The sequence below is a fragment of the Juglans regia genome, chromosome 8 (genome assembly GCF_001411555.2).
Source record: "Juglans regia cultivar Chandler chromosome 8, Walnut 2.0, whole genome shotgun sequence".
NCBI lineage: Eukaryota > Viridiplantae > Streptophyta > Magnoliopsida > Fagales > Juglandaceae > Juglans > Juglans regia.
The window spans coordinates 6,311,804-6,332,930 of record NC_049908.1 but is presented as its reverse complement, the minus strand read 5'-3'; the positions used below and the strand labels follow the sequence as shown (position 1 = coordinate 6,332,930).

The 21,127-nt window shown below is 32.4% G+C and overlaps 1 protein-coding gene across 1 annotated transcript; it reads left to right on the top strand.

The window, feature by feature from the left end:
* Positions 1-842: 842 nt before the first annotated feature.
* LOC109003257 (anamorsin homolog) lies at positions 843-9,127 on the top strand. The gene is made up of 8 exons (XM_018981332.2): positions 843-993; positions 1,589-1,739; positions 6,673-6,839; positions 6,910-6,984; positions 7,122-7,281; positions 7,461-7,594; positions 8,622-8,696; positions 8,796-9,127. Exons 1-8 carry the CDS (start codon positions 991-993, stop codon positions 8,832-8,834), a joined length of 804 nt encoding a protein of 267 aa, XP_018836877.2. The 5' UTR covers positions 843-990; the 3' UTR covers positions 8,835-9,127.
* Positions 9,128-21,127: the final 12,000 nt, after the last annotated feature.

Sequence of the window (21,127 nt, the reverse complement as noted above, 5' to 3'; positions counted from 1 at the left end):
CACATAATAAACATTTTTAATTAATTTCTCTTTCCTTCTGAATGCCTCTATCAACCTCCTGATTTCCTGTCTGACCCTCCTATCTTCTATGTTCATATTTAAGCTTCAATGTTCATAAATTTGTACAAGAGGTTTGACATAAATTAAAGAAAAGTTATTTGCCAGATTTTGATTCAGTTTTTATTTTAAATTAGTGACTCAATTTTATTAAGAATATTCATTTACAATTATTAAAAATATATATTCTCATAATATATCTTGAGAATATTTTCATTATATAACATTTTTTTAATTGATTTATATTTTGATTTATCTTATAAATTTAGATTAATTTAAAATAGAACATAATTATATAACATTGTATATGAGGAGATATTGCAAATATTAAAATATATGATACTATCATTGATAGTTAGAGAAAATATTTGAAATGAATAAAAAAGATTAAAAAATATAATATTTAAATAATATGAAAAAAATAGATAAATTGATGTATTATAAATTGTAAAAACTAATATGTAAAATAAAAAAAATAAATTTAGATAATATATTTTAAAACATAGAAAGAAGGATCCATTGAAAGTGATTTAACCAAACACAAATTAAGATTGTGTTTGGATGTTGAAGTGAGTTGAGTTGAGATAATAAAATATTGTTAGAATATTACTTTTTAATAATATTATTATTTTAAAATTTAAAAAAGTTAAATTATTTATTATATTTTGTGTTGAAATTTAAAAAAATTATAATGATGAATTGAAAAGAAGTAATCATTCAAACGAGTAAGACACGTAATCCGCCGTCCACATTCTAATTTAAAAGAGAAACAAACGCACCGCACTCTCTCCACCCAACCACCCCGCTCTGTGATTCGCTATTGACAGCTCTACGCAAAATCACGCGGAAATTTTTAGAGGAATCGAGAAAGTAGCCAAAGGGTTTTCGCTTCTTTAGGGTTTCTAATTTTCGTTAGCTCCTACTTGTGATCGCATGGTGAGTCCCGTTTCTTTTCCTTCTGATTTCTTCTTCTTCTTACCGTACTGTTATCAGATCCAAACGCATTTCTCTCATTGCCTTTTAACTTTTTATTTTATTGCTATATTTCTCGATGTCTTCTTCTTCATCTGTGACCTTTTTGTTTTCTTATGTTGGTTTCGCTAAACCGAGTTTTGGTTGCCCAGAAACCTTAGCAAGAGAGTTAAAATGAAAATAAATATTAAATATTCTAGCCTTGTCTAGGAATCGGTGGATGGATGGATTAAACCTGCGTAATGTATTGACGAATAAAGGTTTTCTAGAATTAGCACGTTGAGAGAGAATATTTTAGCACTTGGTGCCCGAGGCTCTAGACTGCTTTGTGACAAAACTTTTAGGTGTATCTGTGGCAGTTGGTGTATTAGGCTATCGATTTTATTTTTTTGTTTTTGTTGTTTGGTCATTATTATGGGGTCTGAATGTGTTAGGCATCAGGCTGTTCCCTCAAAGTCTTGCGTGAAGTATGCGTTATGTTATTTGACTGGTGAATAAAGATTGAAAGTCCATTGAGCAGCTGTTCACATTTTTTTACATCTGAAATCATCTTTTGCAGGATAACACCACAATGCAAGGTTGTATGCTCGCATTTACGGATGATGCACGCTTGTCAATCACTGCTAGTTATACTGCATTTGCTGAGCTTGGTATTATAGGGGCTGAACAATGCCGTGATCCTCAAATTATCACTCAAGCGTCTTCTTTGAGTACATCTCCTGACTCTTCTATTTATCCACAAAGAAGAATATATGCCTTTAACTCATGAATGCAATACTGCATTGTACATGACTGATTTTGAAGATAGAGTTTGATTTTATAGTTGATTTTTTTTGTGTAGCGCTAGACAGAAAATTCACTCGATAGTCGCGCAATAGGTCGTTCGAGCAAAATTCAGGCAAAGAATTTGCTTGAGACTTACTCAACAGGTCGCTAGAGCAAATAGCCCAAAATCTGTTTTTCTAGGGTTTCTATCGTTTGCCTATATATATGTGTTATGTATGTTTTTTAGAGGTATCTTGAGGTGAGTTGAATGACAAACAAAGAAGAGCCTTGATAGGTACAAGTGGTTTGGAGCACCAAACTGCGTACCAACGCCGACATAACTTTTTTTATTGAAAAGAAAAATAAAAGAAGAAAAGTTTTGAGAGAAGAAGAATGTCCTCTGTCTCACAAAAATCATTTTTGTCTTCAATTTGCACCGTTTCATTAAACAAGTGCATTACATGTCAACATTGGTGCGTGGCTTGGTGTGCGAACTCGCTTGCAAGAAGATTTTTCCAACAGAGAGAGAGAGAGAGTGACAGGGTGAGACATTGTATTGTGCCACAATGTTCCTACCTTTTTCTGAATAAAATCCTCTGCAGCTTTGTGGTCGTAGGCACGTTGCCAAACCTTGGAAACCTCGTGTCGTGTGATTGTTTATTTTTTCTCGTTGCTTGTTACTTGTCTATAGCATCATTTCACGACAACTGGTATCAAGATCCAGGGTTCGGGTCCGAAGGGAGAATGGTGGTAGGAGACGAAGTGAAGGTTGGAATCGAGAAGTTTGATGTCACATACTTCAGGTATTGGAGGATGCAGATTGATGATTATTTCAATGGGAAGAGGCTCCATCATTCTCTGTTGGAAAAGAAGCCAAATAACATGGAGGATGATGATTGGAACTTGTTAGATCGACAGATCCTAGGGGTTATAACGTTATCAAGGAGAAGACCATGGCGGATCACATGGCAACTTTGCTTGGTATATATGAAAATCTGTCGGCAAATAACAAGGTACATCTGATGAAGAAACTGTTGAACCTCAAGATTGCAGAAAGTATGTTTGTTGCCCAACATCTAATGAGTTTAACGCTATTACAAACTAATTGTCATTTGTCGAAATTAAGTTAGATGATGAGACTCGGGCATTGATCTTGTTGGCGTCATTGTCAAATAGTTGGGAAGACCATGACAATGACTATGAGCATTTTTGCATGTAAGATGAAGTTGAAATACAAAGACATCCGAGATTTGATTCCTACTGAGGAAGTACAAAGAAGAGATTTTGGAGAGATCTCGAGTTCAGGTTCTGCCTTGAACGACACTTATGGCAGTAGTTATGAAAGGTCAAAGTCCAGAAATAGAGATAAGAACAAGTTAAGATCTGGGCAGTAGATCACTTGCTGGAATTGTGACCAGCTGGGCCTCATCGAAAGAGACTACCAGAATCCAAAGAAGACTGAGGATGATGCTGTGAATGTGATGACTGAGGAAATAAAAGATGCTCTATTTCTTGTAGTTCGCAGTCTGCTTGACGATTGGGTGTTTGATTCAGGGGTTTCGTTCCATACCACTTTACACCGAGAAATTATGTAGAACTATGTTGTTGGTAATTTTGGTAAGGTGCACATGGCTGATGGAGAAGTATTGGATGTAGTGGGAGTGAAAGATATGCGCATCATACTCTCAAATAGGAATTTGTGGACTTTGCAAAAAGTTAGACATACTCCCAAGTTGAAGAAAACCTTATCTCTTTGGGACAGGTTGGCGATAACAATCATTCCGGAGTCTTTTCGAGAGGTACATGGAAGGTCACAAAAGGATCGATGATCTTGGCTTGTGGTGTAATACCCCAATGGAAGGCCAAAACTACATGATCTATACTAAGGTTGTAAATAATTTGGTTCGGACCGGCAAAACCGACCTGACCAGACCGAATTTTGGATTGGTTGGTCTCGGTCTCAAAATATGTGGACCGATGAAATTCGGTCTGGTCCCGGGGTCTACAAATTTTGGACCGAATCAAATCAGACCGAACCCCTATATATATTTTTTTAAAATATTTTTAATTATTTAATATATTCTTTTTATATAGTAATTATATAAGTTGATGTAATTTTCATCTAATTTATTATCATTGACTATATAAAATTATATATGCTATAATTAATAATAAATCATAAATCATGTGATAATTTATGTCATTATATGTAAATAGTTAATACATCATAAATTCATACATACTCTACTATTTACACTTAATTAAAATAATTAGGTAATTGTTTTTTAATGTCTAAGTTGCAAGCAAACATGAATAATCTACGTACAATGAAAATTATTTGATGTTCATTAACCATATATAAAATGTATGACATTATTAAAAATTATGCATACTATATCTATAAAAAATAATTATGCATACTAAAGAGTAAAGTCTAAGTTGGTAAGTAGTAACTATCAACATCAGAAATATAATTATATTAAAATATTTTTTTAACGAGTTAGTTACATAATTTACATTAATAATTTACTTAATTTTAATTTAGTAATTTAAATAATATTTTTATTAATTTATTTGAAAAAAAAAAAAGATGAAAGAAATAGTGAAATAATTAGGCTGGATCAATAGCTACTTGTCTGGTCCAGTCCCTATGAATGTTCAGTCCAAGAAAAATGATGGACCAAAAATTTCACCAAACCGGCTTGATTTACACCCATAGTTTATACTCCAAAATGACTAGTCAGTGATACAATTGGAGGCCTATTGGAAGACCAATAGCAATAATTTTTCATTCCCAAACAATGTGAGATTTCATACACAATCTATAATTATCTTTATCATACGGAGTATCACAATCTCTCCCCATTAAATTCCTGATATCCTCATTGAGCTAGTCCATCTTAGCTGGCACGACTCAAATCTCACTTTTTTTGTTCGGATAGACTCTGATATCATTTGTAACGCCTCAATAGAAGACCTAAATCACATGGTCTATACTCCAAAAGGACTAGTCAATGATACAATTGGAGTCCTATTGAAACATTATAAAGAACAATAATTTCTCATTCTCAAGCAATTTGAGATCTCATATGCCACTTATCTTCTTCCTTATCATATGGGGTATCACATATGGTTAGAGAACAGATACTCTATATATGACATTTGGACCGAGTGATGTGATTGTTGTCATAGAAGTAAAGAATAATATAGAGTTGCAGCACATCATGCTTGGTCACATGAATCAGAAGGGGAAGACACTTTTGAATGTGAGGTTGGGGAAGCAAAAGGGGGTTAGTTTTGTAGTTCCTTACGAATTTAAATCTGTAAGGTTGGTTAAATTTCCTAAGACCACAAAGCAAAGGTTTGAGAGATGGGGAGAGCGCGTATGGTGATCCAAGGTCGTCTACACCTACAATTGCTGCTCGCAGGGCTTCCAGGATGATCGGACCTTCATAGTGGTATTCACTCACCTTAAACCCTATCCTTTTGGTGAAGGTGAAATTACGATAAAATCTTGCGAGATGGGAATTTGAGCAAGTGGGAGTCAACTGCCAATAAGTTGATTGGACTTCCAAAGGAAGCAGGTACTACATAGAAGATGGGCACATTGGCTGAAGACTAAACAAGATGGCAATAGGAGGTGGGATGAGTCATCCAAATCAGAGGAGGGGGCTTTAGCTATAGGTTCTTTGATGTGTGCCAAGGTCAATACAAGACCAGGTATTCCTAGTATAGTGGGAGTTGTGAGTTATCCTGCAAATGTGTTAATCGAGGGAACTATGCTTGAGGAATTGAAATCATGCACGACTTCAGATGGTCTTCTGGCTTGAAGACAGGAGTTGTGAGTTGCAAAGTGTGAAGGGCTTGTGATGGAGATAGTGGTTGACGATTGTGGTTAAATCAGTCTCCAAGTGGGAGATTGTTGTGTTTGTGGACCTTGATTTGTGAGTTAAGAAAATGCTAGATAGAAAGTTTACTTGACAGTCACGCGATAGGTCGCTCGAGCAAAGCGGGTAGAGAGTTGCTCAAGTGAAGAACCCATAATTTGTTTTTCTAGGGTTTTTGCCACTTGCCCATATATATGTGTTATATATGTTTTTTTAGAGATATTATGAGTAGAGTTGAACTGCAGAAACAAAGAGAGACAACCCCAGAGAGAGAGAGAGAGAGAGAGTGAGGGAGAGACATTGTATGGTTCCACAATGTTCCTACTTTCTTCTGAATAAAATCCTCTACAGTTCCATGGACATAGATACGTTGTCGAACCACGTAGACCTTGTGTCGTGTGATTTTTTTTTTCTCGTTGCCTGTTACTTGTCTGTAGCATCGGTACACAACTTATTTCTCTATTTTAACTCAAGTATAAAAATTGTTGGATGTCAGTTATCATTTATATTCTTTTTGGAAAATGATATTATGCCCCGCCTAGGTTTGCCTCCTCAATTTGAGCGCTCATGTATTTTATTTTATTTTTTTAATTTTTTTTACTTAATGATTAAGGAAGTAATAATTAATGTATTGATTTTTTTTTTATTTTTTAAAAATATGTAAAGATGTTTAAAAAATATTTGAAAGAAAAATCAAAAAACAAAGTGCAATTTGCACTAGGGGCACAGCCAGTGGTCAAACTTGGGCGGCATAGTAGTACTACCCATCCTTTTTTTGTGTTTCTTTTTATGGGAAAATCTTTGTGATCTTTTATTGGATTATGACTGTTCATATTTGGTTTGACAAGCTCTTATATGAAGCAGAATCATGATTTCCGTATTCTAGCAGCTTTTTCATGCAGAAATCTGTTGATTATATTGTCTTACGTATGTTCTTATATAAATATTCTGTTCACGACTGACTTCAAATTTTGGTCTTGACTTGCAATAGATCAGCTACCTATGGAGACTTCCTCTCTAGATTATGTTATTTGTATCTGTGGATCAGCCGAATTTCCCAGCGATCGGTTGTTTGAGGAAGTCTCTAGAGTGTTGAAGCCTGCTGGCTCAATCTTAATTCATGGCACTTCTCAGTCTGTGACAGGTGAAATAGACAAGGTAATTTTTTTGGAGTTTTATGACTGCATGAAATTATTTTGCAGTGAGACTCACTAGGGTTTTCTTGCAGACAACCTCTACTCTTCAGCGCAAGTTACTTTTGGTGGGGTTCTTAGAAGTAGAATTTCTTGAAGAAAAATCAATGGTACTTTCTCATGCTTCCTCCTTGATTTAGAGGCTTGCTATGATTTTTTGGGTGTGAAGAGTAACCTAAATAGGAAGGTTTATGTCTGCAATGCCTGTTTTGCTAGTCAGTTGAATTTTGGTGTCCTCTTTGCCCAGGTCAAGGCTAAGAAGCCTTCGTGGAAGATTGGTTCCTCATTTGCCATCAAGAAGGCCACACAAAGTTCACCTAAAGTCCAGATCGATGATGATTTGGACCTGATAGATGAAGATAGCCTATTAAGTGAAGAAGACTTGAAGAAACCACAAATACCACTGGGTAAGATAAAAACTGGAGTTATGTATTAAAAAAAAAAAAAGGATTAAAAAAAACTGGATTAGACAAATACAACTTAAACAATTATCTTGTTTATTTTTGGGAGTCCTGCTGCCTCTTGTCCTCTCTTTTTTCTCTGAACTTTGTATTTTCATATGTTATGCAACAATATGCTTGTGCAGTTGATGATTGTGAAGTTGGAAGCACGAGGAAAGCTTGCAAAAACTGCACGTGTGGGAGGGCTGAAATAGAGGAAAAAGTACAGATAGAACCGACTGTGGAGCAGATCAATAATCCTCAATCAGCTTGTGGCAGTGTATGTCTTATATTGTTTCTTATGAGTATTATTTGCTGAATGGAGTAACTTTTTTGGCTACATATGTTGATTTTTCTTTCAACTTTTTTGGAATGATTGAAGTGGCATTACCCATACATGTAGCCGGTATGCTTAGTACTGTTCATCCGGGTTCCAGCCCGGGGATCCGGGTATACCCGAACAGGAACATTGGTTTCAAAACCAAGCTGGAACCCAGACTGGGTCAAACCGGGCCAGTTTTTAAAAACCCGAAACTCGGGTTCCGGTTTGCACCTTTTTTAAAAAAAAAAATTTAAATCAAAACCTACATGTTATGAATAAGTTTTCATGAAAAAAATATTGATGTTGCATTCAAACTCTATTTATTTAATTTTTTAAATCAAAGCTTAGATGTTCCTTAACCACAAAAAAAAAAGCCACATGGAGAAGAGCGTAAAAAAAAAAAAAAATCATAAAATGGATGATTCATTGGATATAATATGCATTTTAAATCAAAACCATAAAAAACCCGGGGACCGGGTTGTAATTGTACCGGGTGTACCCGGTTTTTTCTATGCGGGTACCGGCCTGGAACCCGTAACCGGAACCCGGTTAGTTTCTGGACCGGGCCGGCCCGGATGAACAGGCCTACCGTATGCTGTCATAAAAGGTTATGGTGGTGTTGCTTTTAGGTATGTTAAAAGTCCAGGATGATCAGAGGTGAAATTTTAGATACTGATCATATTGGAATTGTTTTTTATTTGTAGTCGGTTTTATTGGTTTTTCACTTATTAAAAAAATGGTTATAGACTTGTGGTAGTGTGTTTCCGAGCTAAGGGTTAAAAGTAGTGTTGCTTATGTAATTGTTGTCCTATAAAAGTACACGATGGTCAAAGATCAAAATGTACTCTCAGTAGATCTTAGGAGCTAAAGAAATGTCAAAGTTATCTACTTTGTAATGCATTCAATTGCTTGCTGCTTGAACATATCTCAATCACTTTTCTTTCATAAATGTTACAATATTCTGAAAGTTTTCTGCAACCTGCAGTGTGGACTAGGGGATGCTTTTCGGTGCAGTACATGCCCTTACAAGGGTCTTCCGCCATTCAAACTGGGCGAAAAGGTACTCCAAGAAATTCATAAGCCCCCTCCCCTCTCAATTTTAGGGATGTATTTAACAATTGAGAAACAAGCATTATATACAACTTGTCTCTTTATGCAGGTATCACTATCTGGGAACTTCCTTGCAGCAGACATATAAAGATGACAGGGTTGCGGGGGATTATGTTGTATATTAGATGGGGTTTCAGATACAATCAAACAGTCTCGGATAGGGTTTTTGATTGCATTTCATGTTCCTGGCAGTGGTTCTATCATTCTTGAACTGCCCAAAAACTCTAGATGTTGAGATTCTGTCTCTTGTTTGGTTTTGAACTCTTGGATGGTTCAAGTCCAGAGTAGACAAATACACTTTTTACCAAATTAAGTACCTGTGGTTTAGGTAATCGTAAAGTTCAGTCTTGAGGGAATGCCTATAATTCTCTTCGTATTTTATTGATCTCACTTTTATGGGTTCTCTGACTCTCTCAATGCCGCCGAATCTGACCTGTTCACAAGAAAACAAGCCGAGTTTATAACTGCCACCCAAAGCTCTTTACTAGCACCCGCATTCATGCACCTTTCGGTTTCTTTCTCCACCTTGGTCTTGAAATGCTTGAATTCCCATAAAAGTTTCATCTTCTGGCTTCCAAGAGTCTGCCCACACTTCCCTTAAAAGAGTAATCATCGATAATATATATATATATATATATATAAATTATGATATACCTCCACATGATTTAAGTGCGAGACGGGTGTCACGGGTCCCATAACTTGGAGCGAATGTAGTCAAGTATGCCTTTATTAGCGTGACTCCCGGCCTTGAAGCTTCGTGACGAGGATTTAAAATAATCACATCGAGGTGGAAGTAGCAACTGATCTCCACTTTAATTCCATTTTTTCTTAAAAAAGAAAGAAAAATACAAATTAAGCACAACTATTTCATCTGTACAAGTAGGATTGAGCAAAAATTCAACTCTGAATCCGGCTCCGATAAAACAGAATTGGAATCGGATTTTTTTTTTTAATTTTTCAGTTAGAGTCGGAGTCGGAGATGTCGCTGGACCAACTCTGACCTTATGCTTTAACTTCGAATCCGACTCTGACATTGTACATATGTTTATTTATCTATATATTTATCATATATACTAGTATAGTTATATAGTTAGAACTTATATAGCTAAATTCAATAATATACTAGTATGAACTAATTGTTATAAAATAATATATTTATACTATAATATAAATAGAATAATAATAATTCAATATATGTAAACATTATAGTATTACTACCAAGCATAATCAAGTATAGAAATAAATTAGACTCTAATATTTAAATAAGTCTAGTATAATGAATTAATAACACAAACTAATTTATTAAAGTATAATAACATGTACTTAGGCACTAGAAGGTCTAGTATATAATTAAACTAGAAATAAGTTAGATATTAGTATAATAACATGTAATACTAATGTATAATAACATGTAATTAGACATTAAAAATAATATGTAATACTATAGTGATAACATGTAATTAGACACTATAATATAAGTCTAGTATAAAAATAAGTTAAATATTAGTATAAAAGTAAATTAGCAGTTAATGATTTAGTTTTAGTGTTGAACATTTTGGAAAAATTAAAATTTGAAATGTCACAAAAAAATCTTTTTTAAAATAGGCTAAATATGAAACTAAAAAAAAAAAACTCAAAACTGAAAGCCAAATCCAACTCCGCTTTGATTCCAACTCAAAACACAAGTTGGAGTTTGGATTTGAACTCCAACAAAATCAGAGTCAAAATCAAATTTAGGAGATTCTAACTTTCGACTAAATTGATGTTCACCCCTATATACACGGGGAAAGCTCTTGAATCACCCTTTGGGTTGGTGGCCCCAAAAATTTATTAATATATATATATATATATGTCGAATTTATAAAAACTAATTTTGTGACTAGTCCTCCTAAAAAAATTATTTGCGAAGTTTTTCTCCTAACTAAGGCCTTATTTATTTGAAAAAATGAGATGAGATGAATTAACATAAAAATTGAAAGTTGAATAAAATATTGTTAGAATATATTTTTTTAATATTATTTTTTGTTTTGTGATTTAAAATAACTAAATTATTTGTTTTATTTTATATAAAAATTTGAAAAAATTGTAATGATTAAATAAAATGAAAAGTTTTATAAAAGTCAACGAGATTTTTGGATCCTTTCGTACATATGTGCATAGAGTTAATTTATTTTCAAATAGATGTATAGAACACACTCTCAATATTATTTAAATGGTAATATTTGATTTGTAAAATTTAAAATTTAAAATTTATCTTTCAAATTAAATTCTTTTATATAAATAGTTTACTAAGTATGTTTTACACACCATCTTGAAAATATAATTTTTTATCCACGTAAAGGGTTGAATTGTATTCGAAGTACACGAAAGAAGGAACCGGACCACAAAACAAGGAAGCAATTGGACAAATTAAAGAAGTGAACCATCTAGAAGAACAATTGAAACCATCTTGTATCCATTTGCAACGTTAATCATGGTGATTCTCTATGTTTCAAGAGGCTCATTCATTGGTTGACGTAGATGCAATGCCCTAAAGAGGAATTAATTATAAGCTACAAAAATTAGGTGTTCAAGTTATTACTCCAATAAACAATAATAGTTTGGATGAGTCAATAAAGAAATTTAGAATAATAACAAAACCAAATAATTACACTCACATTTGTCTCAGAAGAACGAAAAAATTAGTTACCATAGTTCATTTTCTCTAGAAAGCCTACTTATCCTTTTCGAATGTTTCCACTGTAGCATTCTCTTCGTCCCTTTTTCAGTACCGATCTATATATATTTTCATGCTATATATATATATATATATATTTATATATATATATATATTTATCTCTCATTTCCACCGGTTCGGTTTTGGCTAGATTTACCGCACTCTAGCGATCGACTCTCGACACACATCCCACCACACAACTCTCCATCCGCCAATCTATCAGGATGAAGCGGAATCGCAACAAAAATCTCAGCTCGTGACGCTCATGCATGGATTGTTCCGCACGTGGCCATCACGTGCCGCCGCGCCATAATGCTTTCGTCGGATACACACGCTGTATTAGTAGATTTTCTTCCTCAAGTTCTTTCAAATCTACCCCACCCCATCTCGCCGCCACCACAGATCTCCATCCGCCACCACAGGTCTCCACGCGTGAAGAAACTTGGCCCACCGCAGTCCAATCCATCCAATTTCGATCTTCCTACTATGTTTTTACTTTTCCTAACCGATGATCAAATGGAAGGAAATACGAGTCTCTTCAAGAAACATTTTAAAACAACAAATCACAGTGCACCTTCAGCATCCACCACCTCCAACAGTGGCTCAATAGTTCACACAGTTTTGCGAACTATAAAAACTGTCATTTAAGATGACGTCCTCTTTGCAGGGTATGGGTGGGGACCAAGTATTTGGTCATAAAACCTTATTTTTTCTTTTAGACTTTTACGCTGTGGTTGTTGTAATAAGGTGTTTGTTGGGCAACCACACCCCCTCCTCGTGTATCTTGTTTTCCTTATCTGAATGATATATTTATTTGTTTAGAAAAAAAAAATTATGACTATTGGTAAAATAGAAGCTAAAACAATCAAGTTCTAAATTCTTATTTTCAACAATTATATTTGCTGATATGAATCGCTTTAAGTAATTTTTTATATTTATCATTTAAATGGCTACCTATTTGAAGCATGCTGAATATGATTAAAAATAATAAAACTTAATATGCTAGATAGCATTGTTCCATTTATCATTCACACAACATTTCTCTTTTACTAATAAATTAACGTTCGTGTCATTATTGATTAAACTTTGACATAGATATTTAACTAAAATCCCAACTATTGATCTTTGGCGATTCAGTCACTAATTGAACAAACGGAGAGATTTTTAAAAACACATTTTCTCTTTTCAATCCATGAAGAGGCTCTAATAATTTATTATATGCATATGGTATATTTCTCATCAAATTAGGGCTTTTTGTTTTCTTGAATAGTTATTTACTGTTTGATAACCATATGTTTGAACCACTTTCAAATATGTTATGTTTGTTTTTAAACAAATTAAAAAAATGATTTCTAACGTAGAATTGATGATTATTTAAATTTTTAAATATTATGACCATATCCTTAAAATTTTGAAAGTTGTAATAATCTTAAAGTTGTATACGTATTTTTGTCTATTAACAGTCTTTAAAATTCGAATTACGATCCGCATTATCTGAAAAAGTACATTTGAGGAAATGTATCAAAATGATGTTTTTCTTTAAATATATTTTTTAGCTTATTTGATATTAAAAGTGCTTTAATATGTATCACTCAAACAATCTAATTTTTTTTATTAAAGAGTTTTTAAGGTTATTTAAGCACTTTTTAATACTTATACCACAAACCCAAACAGGCCTTAACATTCATCTCACTTTAGCATGGGTGGAGTGCACTTTCTATTTAAATGGAAATAGGATGAAACCCATTTCTCTTGAATATTGATAAAATCGTATTCAAAACATAGGTGAGTTTGATATTTCGATCAATTTTCAACAAAATTGTAAATTGTATGGGTGGGCTCCGACTCTAACGGAGTCAGAGTGCCCAACTTCGTCCTCTGACTCCGATTGGAGTCGGAGGTAGTCGTGTATTCCGACTCCGACCAAAGTGTCCTTGGGCTGAGGCCCAATTCTGAATCTCTAGGCTCACTTCTGAATCCCTAGACCACTTCCGAAAGCCCATTATGATATTTAGACTTCTGAAATATTGTAAAAAAGATATATCTACACACCCTAATGGTTTTCCAAAAAATGCAGAAAAAATCAATTAAAAAACTTAAATATAATGACTAAATTACATACTTTACAAAACTAAAGAGAAGTAAATGCACAATGATAAACACAATATAAATAAAAAATGTAAAGCAGCTCCCAAACAACCACTACAATCACAACCAAACATTAACTAAACAACCAAAGTTCTTAACCAATTTACATTGTACAATGTAATAATGTATCATAATAAAACAAAAACTACAAGTTAGTAATTATAATTTGGCAATAATTTTCAATCTTTCATGATTCATCACTAGCAGTCTTTTAGCCTCCAAGAATCCAATCTCTTTCAGCAACTCAATCTGAAAACCACCATTGTTGTGGTCATGGGCCAGTCAGTAACTATACACTTTTCATCCTGTGTTCATGGAGTGGAGAAAAGCAAGTGATTTTGCGTTATAGTAAACCTTAAGAATGTTATCTAATTCAAATGTAAAACAAGACTATAAGTAGTATAATTCATTTCTCACCAATAAAAGGGGTTCTTCATCCCACATGCACAGTGTGTACATCTCAATTATCCGCTACTATGCTAGGGTTCACAATTAGGAAAATCATAAAAATTAGAAGTTAAATATTAAACATTAAAAATATTTAAATAATCATTTAAAAGCATATAAAATTACCTGATTCAAACCTATATCTCTCAGCATCAACGGTATCTAATCCAATAGATGTTTCACTTAGCCAGTTCTATGAGTGTGTGCAAACGAGGGTCTTCACAATTGACGGTGGCAATGAACTTCGATAAGCATCCAACATGCGACCTCCGGTGTTAAACGCCGACTCAGAAGCAATTATAGTGACATGAATGGCTAGCACATCTCGGACTATTCTAGATAGTTAGTGGAATTAACCTTCCACCAAGTTAATAAATTAAATGGATCACTAGTTGCCTCGACATCTTCCAGAAAATATCGCTCAACCTTAGACCTACACTGTATAGTATTCCTTGATGTAAGGATTTGATGATAACTCTGTATCAAAACAGATGAACTCTGTACATGTGTGTCATCTAAAGAAGATGTGGAGCTGGTTGGGTGTGAGGAGCTACCACCTGCAGTAAAAGACTAACTATTGTTGCTATAGTGGCTATATATGCCATCAATATCACTTTTCAATTGTCTAATAAACTCTCCAGCCTTTTCTTCCCCTGAGGACGTCCCTAATCCAAAATTCTATAATGTCCAACTTATATCAGAGGTCAAGGATCGCAGCCATAAATAATAATCTATTTATCTTCTCAATATTCTCCCAATATTTATCATATTTGGATTTCATCCTCGTAGCCATACCAAATAACAATCCCACATTGTTAGCAGTTGTATATTTGGATCTATATATATGCAGAGTTATGTTAGAAAAAAATTTTAAAAATTAAACAAAATACTTCACATTGGCCTAATCAATTGTATCCGGCACACCAAACCCCCTTCTTACTCATACTAACTCCAGCAAAGCATACCTTAAGCCCCTATCTTCGACCTCCAATCGCTTGAACTATTTTTGGTACTTTTGTATCACATCCAACATGATGTATGTAGAGTTTCATCCAGTCGGAACATCTAAACATAACATATTAGAATATACAATCTCAAGATATTCGACTATTGCCTTAAACTTGTCAAGCCTTTGGGGGGAAGCTCTCACATATCTAACAAGGTTGTAGACTTTAGTAATGAAATCATTAACCTTTTTTAACCCATCAGCAACTATAATGTTGATAATATGAGCACAACATCATCTATCTCTATCCCAAAGGATGAGCTATTGTGATCAACAATTTGTTTGAAACCAATAATCCGTTTCTGCAATATCCTTTCACTGTAATCTTGCATTACCGTATACCGTGATGGTATGAAAAATCGTGGCTTAAGAGTGTGGACAAACTTACAGAAGTCTTTTTTTCAACTGTGGTAAAAGACATTTCATCACAAATGATCGTCTTTGCAAGTAATTCCCTCAACATCTTCTCACTGTATTGAGAAATTGACATTTTCTTAATTTGCATATCATCAGTGGTTGTAGAAGTTTTGTAACTGTGCTTGGTCTGATCAGTGGCTACTAATCCCTTGTATATCTCATACCGTTGGAAATAATTAAGATGTGCTATTAATACAAAGGTATATTGTTTCTTTAAATGACATCCATAAAGTTGCCCACAATGGTGGCATCTCGCCTACGAGTTCGCACAATCACTAGGAATTTTGGTACAATGTTCTTATGTCCATGACCTTTTTTTAGTAGGTCGTAGTGGTCGATCGTGTTCAATATGTATATTCTCATTCTCATTAAATATATCCTTATCTTCTACATCTAATAAGACTCGACTACTTATACATGAAGTAGCTGCTCTAGATGTGAGACTAAGGGTGGAAGTACCTGTAGGTGTAGGAACTATGACATCCCCTTGTGGACAAGCGTCCCCACTTGGTGTAGCATCTATATCTCTGAAAAATAAATTAAAAGCAAACAAATTAGGAAAAAAGAATTACAACATGTTATGTATATGTGTATGATGCACTACATGTATCAAGGTCTATTTAAATTTTTATGCGAACTCGAGAGTTTTAAGTTCTTGCTTAAACTCAAAAACTTCATGTAAGAAAATAGACACATTAAATAAGTCCTAAACATATATTATAGCCCATATAAATATTTCTAGTAGTATTTGTTTATATAAAAATGAGTGTGTTGGCCAATTCTTGTGAAAACTTTTGTTAAATTGTGTTGTAACAAGTATTGAAATGTGTTAAAGTGAAAAAGGGTTGAAGTGAGCTCAATATGGCTCGAACATAACTCATACAGAGAGTTCACACGACAGACGCTCGAGCGGAATTCGTGCAGAGAGTTTGCTCAACTCTCGCTCGATATGGAGCTAGAGCGGTAATCTAGATAGAGAGTTCGCTCAACACTCACTCGACATGGAGTTCAAGTGACTTCAGAAGTATATTGTGCGCTCGACACATGCTCAACACATAGCTCGAGTGAATGTTCAAAATTTCTCGAGGGAATGTTTAGAAATTCTTAGTGACATTTCCCCAAATACCTTTCGTTCACTGTCTTATTTATGTTTCCGTGAGAAAAACTTGATTACAACTATTTTCTCAATCCACATATTTCTACACACTCAAAAATCAAGAACCATAATAGTATATATGCTTGTTGAATATTCCATGGCAACAAAATCCCCAAAATTGAAAACTCTAAAATTTGAAAATCATAAAAAATAAACACCAATTCCAAATCAAATGAGGAACAGAAGATGTGGTAATATACTAATTGATGTTGACATGAAGTATTCTACGGTGGCCCTGGGCTCATGACGATGACAGGACGTGTGAAGAAAATGATGGGAGAAACAAAGAGAACGTAGAGAGAACAGCGGAAAAGTGAGGGGGGGAGAAGAAAACGACATTATTTTACTTGAAATGGAACGACATCTTTTTTTTTTTTTTTTTTTTAAGTTGGAGTTCGGAGGCTCCTGCACCTCCTAACTGCGAGTTCGACTCCGACTCTAAATTTTGAATACTCTGACACTTCGGAATTGGAATGGAGGTCAGACAGAGTTGAAGCTGGTGAAATATTTACACAGCCTTAATAAATGGTACATAGTGATCTAATGTTTTAAAACGTATACAATTGAGCAAAAAACCATTAAGTTTTTCAAATGCATGTTGTTGGTTGGATATCAATGTTGATAATAAGAAAATATTTCATTAATAAAATATAATACATATATATAGCCATTTTATAATTTTTACACGATATTTTAAGATAATATATTTCAACCAATTATTAGATGCGACGTCAAAAAATTTTGAGAGAATAACAATAAAAAATAAATAAATATTATTTTTGCTTGAATAACATTTTAGATACTAAAATTGAAAGGTCACACAAATGGACTTACATACATTCTCAATTTTGAATTTAAAATTAAAAGCATGAGTCAAAATTATTGATTAATTAAATTTGTATTTAGTTGTTAAACAAAACTCAACTCATCTCATCTCAAACCAATCATTGATGAGACATATTATAAAAAAAAGTAAACTCATTTCAATGAGACTTACATAATATTATTCACAACTCATCAACTCAACTCATTTCAAAATTTAAATATAGTCTAAAAGGAAGCAAAAAAAAAAAAAAAAAGGTTAGGGGAATGATCAAAGTGGTTTTGTAACCATATTTGATTTGGAAGCAAGCAAAGCCAAGAAGCATTATTAACACCATGTAATATAACTTGTGAGATGCGAAATACCCCCAATTATTCAAATCTATTTCTAAAGACCGTTGCAACCTCTATCCTCTGAAGTTGATCCTATTGAATATAAATATATACATATATAGAAAGAGAGAGCAAGAAATGTACTATTTGATCTCTTTACACGATGTGATGTGATGTGATGTGAATGGTAAGACGGACAAGTGAGCCTCTTCTACCGTCTCTTCATAAAGAGCATTACTACACAACCTCCACCACACTCCACACTTTTTTAAATTTTTTAAATTTTTAATATTTTTTTTAAATTTTTTTTTGAGTTTATTCTTTTTAAATTATTTCAAATTATTTATTCATTATTTATATAATAAATATTTAATAAAAGAAAAAAATAATAAAAATTAAAAATAATGTGGAGTGTGGAGTGTTAGTAGGTTGTGAAGATTTTTTGCTTCATAAATATACATGTCTCTATATATATCTTGTAACAATTATCATAATTTAAATTATTATGGTTGCTAGATTAATAGTCGTTTTAATATTTGTTGAACATTTAATATTTTTTTAAAAAATTTACATGAATCATAATAAATACTATAGTAATTTTATATACAATATTTGTGTGTGCAAATGCTGCATATTTATTTTAAAAAATCACTAGGATTCATAATTAAAAAAAAAAAAAGATTTTAGGTAGGTTTGCTCCTATTTTTTAAAAAAAAAAAGAGTTTGCAATATTTGTATATTTTATCTAACCAAGTTAAGAGTCAACTCTATCTGTCTCGTTTATTTTTAAAAATGAAATGAGATTTTTTTTATATTAAAATTAAAAGTTGAATAAAATATTGTTATAATATATATTTTTAATATTATTTTTATTTTGAGATTTAAAAAATTTAAGTTATTTATTTTATTTTATATATAAATTTAAAAAATATGTAATGATTAGATGAAATGAAATGAGATAAGTTAATAAATTTTTTTGAAAATAAGCAAGACTAAAACAATAATAAATAAAACTATTTTATAAATTTTTAAAAGAACTAACTTTTAATAAGGTTTATTTTATTATAACTATATAACTTTATATTACATCTCATTTGATTGTTTATTTGTATGTTGATATATTATAAATATATTTTTTTAAAAAATAAAAAAATATGTTTAAAAATTTCAAGGATGCCATGTTTTGTTGCAATGTGTGTTTGGGAGAATGGAAGTGAAATCCAAAAAAGTATTCAACCTATAAAAACTCTGATATTTTAATTGATAGTTTGGAAAGCTGAGCCTTATCCAGACTCTTCCACTTCACAACTATACACGTGGCGTTCTCGATATCGTCGTGCGCCGGCTCTGTTGTCAGTCGTCAGATTCAGAATCAGATCCGACTATAAAGCCCCGAGGATGTCGTCATCACACTTTGAGCGTGCAATGCTTTGCTGTCCGTTTCGAATGAAAAGTCATATTTACCCTTATTACAAAGACTACTTTACCCATGTGTTTGTTTTTATTTTATTCGTCTTTGTTAACATGAACTTGTCCAGGACAATCCATTTAACGCACCAAATTGTATATCAATACTAATATAATTTTTTTATAAAAAATAAAAATTTTATTTTAAGAAAAATAAAATAAAATTTTCTGTTTTATAAAAATTATTTTTATTTTTAATTTATATTATTTTATTAAACGAATATCTTACATTTAATATTGTTTCACCAAATCACTTATAAGAAGATATTTTTTTATTAACAATACACAAATTACAATATCTAATTTTGGTCCTTTTTTTTTTTTTCAGACGCATCTCTCTTGAAATTATAAAAGAGTAATAATTCTAAATATCGTTATACATTGTACAATCGTCGTATATTTTTTTTAAAAAAATAAAATAAAATTTATTATTAAAAAATTAATTTTTTTATATGATCTTATATTTATTCATTTTTTTAAAATAAATTTATCGATAGTTGTGCACTATATAATTGTAAATATAATTTTTTTAAAAAAAATCACACTCTTGTAATATTCAAAATGTAGTGTGCAACACTCTTATAACATTATTGATGTGTAAATATCTACAATACCAATCATTAAACAAAATAATTGACTTGATTGGTTGTCACTCCAATAATAACATGCAGTGGTAATATATAATGTATTATGAGTTGGATCTTTCATGTATAATTATTAAGGCTTCGCTTGTTTTCATAATTTTTTTCAATTTATCTTATCTAATTATTACAATTTTTTTAAATTCTCACGTAAAATAAATTAAACAATTCAAATTTTTTAAATTTCAAAAAAAAAAAATAATATAAAAATATTTTATTTAACTTTTAACTTTAATCTCAACTCATCTCATCTTATCTCATATATAAAAATAAACTAGGCATAAATATGTATCTTACAAAACTATGAATTACATATCACTTAAGAGCTTCCTTAAATTTCCGTACTTTCAAAACTCATAAGTCTGATAAAGGGGATCAATTGTTTGGATGTGTCCAAAATGAAATTATGAAATAATTTGTATAAATTTAGAGTATATAAATCTCGTGTCTTGCGTGCTTTCTTTTCGAGAAAATCATTCTCTTATAACTCTCTTACATCTATTTTATAATTCCATGTGATGAAATTGAAGGTAGTTTTATAAATTTGAATTTTTTTAATGAATTGGCACAATTGTATTAATTGATTATAAAATGAGTTATAAAGTAGTTGTAAAAAAGTTACAATTCTGCTACAGGTACCCGGCGTGGTACCTGTTGCGGAATCGGTTGTCGTGGTTAATTGCCGCGTCAGCCGATATTATTTAAATAAATAATTAAAAAAAAACCAAATAGATATCGCAGATAAAGATGGTCTAACTCGTCTGACTGATTGCAAGTTCTTTATTTTTTGGAATTGGAGAGCGAAACCAAATAAGATGATTTTAACTTTTTTCTCTAACTTTTATTTGCTAACAAACACGAGGAGATTGAGAGATACAGAAAGAAAGAACTTTGATGAATTGTCTAACCTGTTACTAGGAGGAGATCCAACCTCTTGTGAAACAGAGTCAGCAACTCTCTTCGTCCCATCCAGCACCCAAATCAGTCTCAGAAGCAAATCAAACCCATCCTAGATAAAAGCTGTTGTTTTGAAAATGATTTTTTGGATAGTTGTTGTAGGAGTGATTGTCTTGTTCTTTCATTTTTACAATACTATTTGGGTAAAGTCTAAAAAGATCAGAAAAAAATTACGGGTACAAGGACTTGCTGTTCAAAACGAAATGGGTTACTTCCATTCTTACAAAACTAGAATCTGCAAGGCTCCCACAATTCTAAAAAAAATTTACAT

What these genes read in the sequence shown, in the direction of transcription:
- LOC109003257 (XM_018981332.2), top strand. An exon ending in TTCTTGAAGAAAAATCAATG is followed by an intron (nt 6,985 to 7,121) that starts GTACTTTCTCAT and finishes CTCTTTGCCCAG; the next exon opens with GTCAAGGCTAAGAAGCCTTC. An exon ending in CTCAATCAGCTTGTGGCAGT is followed by an intron (nt 7,595 to 8,621) that starts GTATGTCTTATA and finishes TGCAACCTGCAG; the next exon opens with TGTGGACTAGGGGATGCTTT.